The sequence below is a fragment of the Salvelinus sp. IW2-2015 genome, linkage group LG2 (assembly GCF_002910315.2).
Source record: "Salvelinus sp. IW2-2015 linkage group LG2, ASM291031v2, whole genome shotgun sequence".
In the NCBI taxonomy this organism is placed as follows: Eukaryota; Metazoa; Chordata; class Actinopteri; order Salmoniformes; family Salmonidae; genus Salvelinus; species Salvelinus sp. IW2-2015.
In genome coordinates, this window is record NC_036839.1 from 42,334,784 (window position 1) to 42,345,484 (window position 10,701).

At 42.1% G+C, this 10,701-nt stretch overlaps 1 protein-coding gene across 1 annotated transcript in view; it reads right to left on the reverse strand.

Annotated features, from left to right (window-relative positions):
• LOC111980287 (collagen alpha-2(V) chain) overlaps positions 1-10,236 on the reverse strand; it is a 61,626-nt gene extending 51,390 nt beyond the window's left edge. Inside the window, exon 1 of the mRNA XM_024011007.2 lies at positions 9,975-10,236. Within this exon, the coding sequence (XP_023866775.1) occupies positions 9,975-10,065 (91 nt within the window). The 5' untranslated portion in view covers positions 10,066-10,236. The remainder of the gene's footprint in view (positions 1-9,974) is intronic.
• Positions 10,237-10,701: the final 465 nt, after the last annotated feature.

A 10,701-nucleotide genomic window follows, 5' to 3' on the forward strand; every position in this document is an offset into this window, starting at 1 on the left:
AGAGGAGACACACTAGAGAAGAACCAGGAGAGGAGACACACTAGAGAAGAACCAGTAGAGGAGACACACTAGAGAAGAACCAGCTATTGTCAAGGAATCAACCTCTAACCCATGTTAGCTGTCAATCAGGTTTCCTACACGACAGGAGCATGGAACCTAAACATGACCACCATGACCATTGCCACCCACTAGTCATTGCAGGCAGCAACCATAGACCTTAACCACAGAATAAAGCCTAGAATTTAGGTTTGCGAAGGATGCTTGTAGTCAAACAGCAGGCAGCACATGGCCCACAGATGGCACAGTACAGACAAGCAGCTATAGGATACCACTTCTGACATCATGCTGTACACTCAGTATCCAACAAGTATATTTTAATATCAACAAGGTTTCATAATTGCGTTTATCAATTCAGGAAAGTATCTGTTTAGTTGTGTTGCAGACCTGGGTTCAAATAGTGTGTAAAATATTTGACTTCTGAGCAGGGTTTGCACTTTTGGGACTATTCCGTTCGCTCCATTACGCCAGGCAAGCACAACCAAGTACAACTAATGTATTTGAAAGGAAACAAATACTAAATGAACCCAGGTATGTGTTGCTGACTCACGTTCAAGACAACTCGGAACTCGAAACTCTCAAATTTCCGACTTGGTTGTAGAAAGATGAGGTCTGAGTTTCCCACTTGGAAACTATCAGAATCACCACTAGGAAGTTCTATGCAAAAAGCATACGCACATTTTTACTTGAAGGTTCAGAGTTTCCGATTTGTCTTGAACGCATTGAACCCGCATGGGAGAACCTATCCTGATGTGACATAGCATGTCATGAAATTGGAGGATCTAACCAATTACACCAGTCTTTGAAATGGTCACCAGGGGACAGATAGAGAACACGCTCGGAGGAAGAGAACAGTATATTTAAGACTGCCAACCTCCAGCGGATCAACTCCAGAGGGCAGACGTCCTTCATGATCTCCTCCGACAAAATACAACCAGCTGTATAAACATTCAAAACCTGCAAAGGCAACTCAAAACAACAGACACACACCGTTCGCCAGCAAGTCTGCGTTTGTGTTCTTGAACAAGGCACACGCTTACAGACCATCTCGTCATCATCTATATTTCCTAAAACTGGATAGGTTCTTGAGTGGGTCACAGAGCTGACTGAGAAGGAAGTGCCCCTCAGAGCTGACTGAGAAGGAAGTGCCCCTCAGAGCTGACTGAGAAGGAAGTGCCCCTCAGAGCTGACTGAGAAGGAAGTGCCCCTCAGAGCTGACTGGAGAAGTCTGAGCGACGAGAAGGAATGCCCGCTCAGAGCTGACTGAGAAGGAAGTGCCCCTCGGCTAGTGAGAAAATGCCTCAGCTACTGAGAAGGAAGTCCTGAGTGCTAAAGGAAGTGCCCCTCAGAGCTGACTGAGAAAGGAAGTGCGCCACTCAAGCTGACTGAGAAGGAAGTGCACTCAGAGCTGACTGAGAAGGAACGTGCCAACTCAGAGCTGACTGGAAGGGAAGTGCCCCTCAAGGCTGATGAGAAAGGAAGTGCCACTCAGAGCTGACTGAGAAGGAAGTGCCACTCGAGCTGACTGAGAAGGAAGTGCCCCTCAGAGCTGACTGAGAAGGAAGTGCCCCTCAGAGCTGACTGAGAAGGAAGTGCCCCTCAGAGCTGACGCAACATGTGAGAGAGGCTGAATTGCATGCTTTCAAAAAGGATCATTTTTACCTCCAAACCATGGAGGCTTGAGGGTGGAAAGAGGAGAGGGGGCTCCATCCCTCAGGCGTCCCACAGCCTGTGGGACGTATGCCGTACCCTGACATACCGCATCTTACAGCTCTATAACTTCACCCCCCAGCCTCCCTCCCTCCCTCCTTTCGGTTAAGACTTGTTTTAATATTTTCCAAATACTGCCAAAGCAACTATTTTAACATCTGGAAATCATCCCCCATCCACTCCCCTGTTTGCTGATGCTGTCATTTGGTAGTTCCCATGGAGCGGCCTCATGGGCAAGAGCTGCATTAAAAATCGATCATTTCCATCGTCTGTGGGGCCACTGAGTCCTGCAGGTTCAAAGCCATGGGCTATCCTGCAGGTTCAAAGCCATGGGCTATCCTGCAGGTTCAAAGCCATGGGCTATCACGCCGGGCAGTTGATAAAACACGGATGTCTGGTACTCTGGTTTAGGTGTAATCCGACACAAAGCACAATCTGGATTTCTTTTGGTCCGTAATCAAGTCATAGCGCAAAACTGCAGCACATGGCTCCAATCAGTCCCGCGTCTGGTGGACTTCATGTGTTTGGACATTAGCTTTTGGGGAGAAAACAGCCCATTTCTTGTGATGTAAGTAACTGATGTGGCAGCAACAACTGGAACCAATTTGCGAACAAAGTGACCTCATATATGTAGGTTTGTTGATTCAGAATACCAGCTTTGTTTGCTTCTTGCACATTACCCACACAGAGAGAGAGAGAGAGAGAGAGAGAGAGAGAGATACCAACATACCAATTAGGATCTGGCTAAAAATACTTGAATCAGTCATAGAGCCCATTGCCCTTTATGGTTGTGAGGTCTGGGGTCCGCTCACCAACCAAGATTTCACAAAATGGGACAAACACCAAATTGAGACTCTGCATGCAGAATTCTGCAAAAATATCCTCCGTGTACAACGTAGAACACCAAATAATGCATGCAGAGCAGAATTAGGCCGATACCCATAATTATCAAAATCAGAAAAGAGCCGTTAAATTCTACAACCACCTAAAGGAAGCGATTCCCAAACCTTCCATAACAAAGCCATCACCTACAGAGAGATGAACCTGGAGAAGAGTCCCTAAGCAAGCTGGTCCTAGGGCTCTTGTTCACAAACACAAAAACACCACACAGAGCCCAGGACACACAGCACAATTAGACCCAACAAAAATCATGGAGAAAAAAAAAGATATTTACTTGACACATTGGAAAGAAATTAACAAAAAAACAGAGCAAACTAGAATGCTATTTGGCCCTAAACAGAGAGTACACAGTGGCAGAATACCTGACCACTGTGACTGACCCAAACTTAAGGAAAGCTTTGACTATGTACAGACTCAGTGAGCATAGCCTTGCTATTGAGAAGGCCGCGTAGGCAGACATGGCTCTCAAGAGAAGACAGGCTTGGTGCTCTGCCCCACAAAATGAGGTGGAAACTGAGCTGCACTTCCTACTCCTGCCAAATGTATGACCATTTAGAGAGACATATTTCCCTCAGATTACAAGATCCACAAAGAATTTGGAAAACAAATCCAATTTTGATAAACTCCCATATCTACTGGGTGAAATTCCACAAGTGTGGCCATCACACGCAGCAAGATTTGTGACTGTTTGCCACAAGAAAAGGGCAACCAGTGAAGAACAAACACCATTGTAATACAACCCATATTTATGCTTATTTTATTTTAACTTGTGTGCTTTAAACCATTTGTACGCATTGTTACAACACTGTATATATAATATGACATTTGTAATGTCTTCCTTGTTTTGAAACTTCTGTATGTGTAATGTTTTCCTGTTAATTTGTTATTGTTTATTTCATTTTTGTGTATTTCTACCTCACTTGCTTGGGCAATGTTAACACATGTTTCCCATGCCAATAAAGCCCCTTGAATTGATTGAATTGAATTGAGAGGAGAGAGAGAGAGAGAGAGAGAGAGGAGAGAGAGACGAGAGAGAGAGAGAGAGAGAGAGAAGAGAGAGAGGAGAGAGAGAGAGAGAGAGAAGAGGAGAGAGAGAGGAGGAGAGAGAGAGAGAGAGAGAGAGGAGAGAGAGAAGAGAGAGAGAGAAAAAAAAGTGAAAGATATCAGTCTGGCATTTGTCTTAAATAAATACAAAACGTTTATTAAAAATACCCTAACACTAAATCTATATAAACACATGTATAAGTAAGTAGAAAAGAACACATGGCTCCACCAAAGATGAAATGGTCTAGTTCCTTTGATGTACAGTGTTTGTGGCCATCTTTGAAGATGTTTTACAGGCGTGTCAGTCTGCCCGTTGGGAGGGGGAGTGTTCACACACTAACATGTTTTTGGCATGGTTTCTCATTGGTCCACTGCTGGGCACGAACGACTGCTTTTAGTTACTTGGGACAGTGATCCATTGCAGATTAATCTTCATGTTCAAGGCGAAATTATGGTTTAGAATATTAGGGGAACGAACAGTCGACGGGAGGTCCTGAGTGGCCTCCCTGAGAAATGTTTTTGCCATTTTTATAACGCATTTCTAACACGTTTGACGTCACTTATTTAGCTCTCTTGGGGGTTTTGGAGGGGTATAATGAGGGGCATATGGAGGAGTATCATGAGGGGTACGTCGAAGGGTATAATAAGGGGTATTTGGGGGGTACTATGAGGGGTATATGGAGGGGTAATATGAGGGGTATTATGAGGGGTTATATGGAGGGGTAATATGAGGGGTATTATGAGGGGTATATGGAGGGTATTATGAGGGGTACATGGAAGGGTTTTATGAGGGGTATAAGATATGTAATATGAGGGGTATATGGAGGGTATATGACCGGTATTTGGAGGGGTATTGTTGAGGTACATGGAAGGGTATTATTAGGGGTACATGGAAGGGTTTTATTAGGGGTACATGGAGGGGTATTATGAGGGGTACATGGAGGGGTATTATTAGGGGTACATGGAGGGTAATATTAGGGGTATATATGAGGGGTATTATGAGGGGTACATGGAGGGGTAATATTAGGGGTATATGGAGGGGTATTATGAGGGGTATATGGAGGGGTATTATGAGGGGTACATGGAGGGGTAATATTAGGGGTATATGGAGGGGTTATTATGAGGGGTATATGGAGGGGTATTATGAGGGGTACATGGAAGGGTATTATTAGGGGTACATGGAGGGGTATTATGAGGGGTACATGGAAGGTATTATTAGGGGTACATGGAAGGGTTTTATTAGGGGTACATGGAGGGGTATTATGAGGGGTACATGGAGGGGTAATATTAGGGGTTAATGGAGGGGTATTATGAGGGGTATATGGAGGGGTATTATGAGGGGTACATGGAAGGGTATTATTAGGGGTACATGGAGGGGTAATATTAGGGGTATATGGAGGGGTAATATTAGGGTATATGGAGGGGTATTATGAGGGGTACATGGAAGGGTATTATTAGGGGTACATGGAAGGGTTTTATTGGGGTACATGGAGGGTATTATGAGGGGTACATGGAGGGGTAATATTAGGGGTATATGGAGGGGTATTATGAGGGTATATGGAGGGGTATTATGAGGGGTACATGGAAGGGTATTATTAGGGGTACATGGAGGGGTAATATTAGGGGTATATGGAGGGGTAATATTGGGGTATATGGAGGGGTATTATGAGGGGTACATGGAGGGGTATTATTAGGGGTACATGGAGGGGTATATTAGGGTATATGGAGGGGTAATATTAGGGGTTATGGAGGGGTTATTAGGGGTATATGGAGGGGTATTATGAGGGGTACATGGAGGGGTATTATGAGGGGTACATGGAGGGGTAATATTAGGGGTATATGGAGGGGTATTATGAGGGGTACATGGAGGGTAACATGAGCGGTATTTGGAGGGGTATATGGAGGGGTATTATGAGGGGTATTATGAGGGGTATTATGAGGGGTATATGAAGGGTATTATGAGCGGTATTATGAGGGGTATATGGAGGGGTGTTATGAGGGGTATTATGAGGGGTATATGGAGGGGTATTATGAGGGGTATTATGAGGGGTAATATGGAGGGGTATTATGAGCGGTATTATGAGGGGTATATGGAGGGGTATTATGGGAGGGGTATTATGAGGGGTATTATGGAGGGGGTAATTATGAGGGGTATATGGAGGGGTATTATGACGGGGTATATGGAGGGGTATTATGAAGGGTATTATGAGGGGTATATGGAGGGGTATTATGAGGGGTATTATGAGGGGTATTATGAAGTTTATTATGAAGGGTATATGGAGAGGTATTATGATTATGAGGGGTATATGGAGGGGTATTTTGAGGGGTATATGGAGGGGTATTATGAGGGGTTTTAGGAGGGGTANGGTATATGGAGGGGTATTATGAGGGGTTTTAGGAGGGGTAATATGAGGGGTATTTGGAGGGGTATTATGAGGGGTATATGGAGGGGTATTATGAATTATACATGGAAGGGTATTATGAATTATACATGGAAGGGTATTATGAATTATACATGGAAGGTTATTTGGAGGGGAACATGGAAGTCTATTATGGGGGGTGCATGGAAGGATATTTTCAAAACACAGTATAAGTGGAAGGATAAATGAAAGGGCCGCCAATCTTCCACTTACAAATATAATATTTTTTATTATTTAGGGGGTTTTTGTGGGGCGGGGTGGAACTCCTAACTTCCTGCATTTCATCACATTATGCCATGAGGATAAGAGAAAATGCTGCAGTTTAAAAGCTAATTTCCTGCTACTCTACACATTTTGCCATGAGAGAAAATGCTGAGAGAAAATGTTACAGTTCTACAGTAACTGTCCAGTGAAAACTTTCAATAGTTAATATTCCGATAATGAATACCCAAATAATTGACTCACCCTATACTCATATTTGTGTCCAAAGCATAAAATGCTTTTGCGTGCTGTTTCCTCATAGAGGATGATGTCCTGAGGAGAATGAGCTGGCCAATCAGCGGTCTACTCACATTAATATTTTTAATGACCAGTATACGCCCACACATTCTGTTGTTGCGGTACGCCCACACCATTCCAACACTGAAAAGATTGCTTTTTACCATACTTAATTCACATTTTTTGGGGGGGGAAGGAAAACTATTTAATTCAGATTATAATTAATTATTGGTCATTTTTCATGGAAATCTGGAAACATTGGACAATTACTTTAAAGGTCGACTTTGAGCAAAAACTTTGGCTACAGAACTGCCATTTCTTACTGATCTCTACAGCTTCCGTCCAGAAACAAATCCTCTGAAATGACATCATATCCCCCCATCCCCCATGGCAATTTTGCCTATGTTCACAAACTTGCTTGTTACAACTTGCACACTACATACTTTTATTATGCAGTGAAGACCTACCTATGTCAGAAGAATGATTGTGTTTTGTTTTTGTATGTGTGTGTGCCAAGCTTAGACCTCTCGTTTGTCATTCGCAAGTCTGTCAAGTATTTGAGACCATTGAGCAAACAAACTTCCAACACATGTGCGTACACATATGACATTCATCTAAAACTGTTAAAAAAAGGATTTCAAACATTTGCTCTAAACATGTTTCCAGTCTTCAAGGGTTCATCTTGAACTCTCCCTCTCAGAAAACTAGCCAGTTCTGAAAAAATATCTTTAATACCCTCCACAATCTTTTCTTCTTCATGGTTACAGTCTCTATTTTCTAGAACAGATAAATATTACTGTTGTGTTCCAACTTCTCTGAGACAGAATGTCTGTATGCAATTCCTCACTTTAATCAACATTCAACCACACTCCATTTTAAGTCGCCATTTTCCATATAAAAATCTCAATTAAACCCAGTTACACTGCTTATTATAGATGAGGGCATAGAGGGCGATATATGATTACTATGCTGAAAACAAAATCTTGGAATATAATTCTACAATGCATTTACACTTTTCAAAAATAGGTTTTTCAATTGTGCAAAATAACATATTGAATCATTGGATGTCTCTAGAGTTTTACTCAGCAGCACATCAGCCTATTCAGCAGCTGGTCTCTGTCACCACATTACATACTTCACTTTTCATAACATTTCAATCTAATTGCAAATCGAAAGTCTCGTTCTGATTCAACCAAGTTTGATGTGTTCTTGAAATGACAAAGTTCTAAATCCAGGGATTTGTTGCTGCTATTCTAAGGACTAATAAACGCTTTGGAAAAATAGGATGGCCTTTCTACTCACAATGACATAAAGTGGCTAAAACCTCAACTGTACCCCATACTTAACTCAACGTAACCATCCAATGATAGTCATACCCTAAAACATTCCTCAAAAGCAGAGTTGACTCGTTTTTCACTTAGTTGCGAGAATTTGAGAACTTTTCCGCTGCTTTGACAGGATTGAATTAGAATGTTCTTGTCCCTGGGTTGGCATCATTAATGTTCTGTGGGAACATGAGTTCAAGTTCTCTGTGCCTCGTTTCATGTGGACAAATGTGGTAACCTTGGCCTCTACCCTGAGCAGAGACCAGACAGGGAAACGACTAGTGGGACTAGTACTCTGAAATCCAATAGAATGTAAGGAACAAAACTTTCCTCTGAGGAGGAGTGGTCACCAGTCGTCCATTTTGAAGAGGCATTAGATCAGGGGCCCTACATAAAATATGTCGTCTGTCGAGAATATTAGGTTTAGGTCCTCCTCTTGTCAGGCTTTGTAGATGAACATATATTTTCTTATAATACCTAAAGTAGTCCCATGTTTTACTGGAAGATATGCCTCTATTGTAACAGTATTGTCATAATGGTAATTAACTCAACATAAAATGTGCAGACATGTTGAACATCATTACGCTTCATACATGCTCAGATGTGAGAGGCTTTTTAAAGTACTTGTTCATTCCACCACAAGGGGGAAACAAACTCCAATCGAGCCTTTAGCTAGAAGTCAAAAAGATTGACTTGACAGCACACTAAAATCAGGGGCCACTCAAGGGCCACAAAGGTACTTTCAGTAGCCTGCTTTATGTATTTTGCCCTCATGACATCATACATAAAATAACATTCCATGACATCATAACATAAACAAATTATCACTGAAAGAAGACACGACATCACTAAAACAATAACACTCAAGTGTTTCAGCTCTGGGTTTTAAGTGTTGGCCACCTAGTCTGTATAGGCTACCTATACACTTTTAGAAAAAAAGGTGCTATCTAGAACCTAAAAGTGTTCATTGGCTGTCCCCATAGGAGAACCCTTTGTATAACCCTATTGGTTCCCGGTAGAACCCTTTTGGTTCCCTTTTGAGTTCCATGTAGAACCATTTGCACAGAGGATTCAACATGGAACCCAAAATAGTTCTACCTGGAACCAAAAAAGGGTTCTACTTGGGGACAGCCGAAGAACCCTTTTGAACCCTTTTTTCGAAGAGCGTAGAGAGCTCTAATGACTCAGTGAATCTAACACCATTTGCCCCTTATCTGTCTCCTCTCCTCACATCTGCCCTGCATTAGAATGCAAGCTGTGTTCCCTCCAAGACGTGTGGTGTTGAAATAGTCTCGGCAGATGTAGAATACAGAGGAAAAAAATCTGCTTGTTGGTGAACAAGAGAGGTGAGGAATAAAGTTAGTCCTGAGGCAGTCCTTTTCTCTCACAGAGCTTTCTTCTGACACCTTAGAGAAACATGTAACATCATTGGCAATCACTAACATTATGTTCATACAGGACACTACAGAATCTTACTGAGAGTTTATTTTCCCATTTAGGATAATCCACACTATAAAGTTACTCTCATCTCTTTTCAACCTTTCCAAAGTTGGAACGAATCACAGAGAGCCTCCCGGCTAAGGTCTGTCCCAAACATCCTTTACAGAAATCTATCTTGTGTGTTCCATGCCGTCACTCTGTCCTCAGCTGCTAGCCATTAGAATGCAATAAAAAGAAAAACCTCAAACAAGGTAACGGTGCACTTCATATTGCCTTGCTATTTACTTTGGCAAAAACAAATCCATCTTAATAAAGAAACAAATTGTTATCTGTACGTCCAACACTCTTTTTCTCATTAGCAGAACACTTCAGAACTACCATAACTAAATATATCCAACAACTTGAAACAAATTAAGCTCTTCATAGATAAATGTAAAAATTCAACAGCAGAGAAGTCCTAGTCCAACAAGCTCATGTTAAAAGTTCAACTCAGCGTGCAACCAGCACCCACACTATCAACCCTATACCAATCAACTTTAATTAATTAAGCATTAATATAAACAAGCATTGAGGTACTTACCACTGTTTCCGTCCTGGCATTTCACAATAAAAACCTGAGTCACAGAGACAACCAGAAAAAGGCAAATCCTTGAATACACAAAGCTCATCATGTCTATAGGAAAGACATGGGCTCTCCTTGTGCGCAAAGTGGGGTGAAAATGTACAGGGTATCACTGTACCATGTACACAGAGAACACTACCAGTAAGCAGCGCGCAATAAAGACCCAACCCAGACTGCACCAGTGCTTTTTTTGTGGGGAAGAGTTAAAGCTTTAAATGAGAAGAACGCTGGCAACCCTAATTTTCCTCCCCCTCTTGTCAGCCCTCTCTCATAACCATCCACTCACAGGCATTTGTGATTTTGTGAAAACTACACCCTTGTTTATAAGTTCCCATCATTCTACTGATTCGTGTGTGTTTCTTTTTGTTCTCAGTCTAAAACCATTGAGATCAGAATTAGAGCAAAGATAGGAAGAAACAGATAAGAAAAGCTTTGTTTGTCACTGATTTCATTTACCCCACCCCCTCCCTGGAGTGGTTGCTAAGCAGGTCTGTTGAAGTACTGTTTTATGGGTTGAAAGGCAACTTTTTTATTAGAAGAATAAGAATACATTTTATGGCCCATAGTCTCTTTGGAAAGGTGATGGGGAACCTCAACTGCTGGTGTGGTTGTAGTTGGGAGTGAGACTTCTAGATTTTTTTTGGGGGGAGGCAGATTTATAAGTGATAAATCAATGTATTATTTA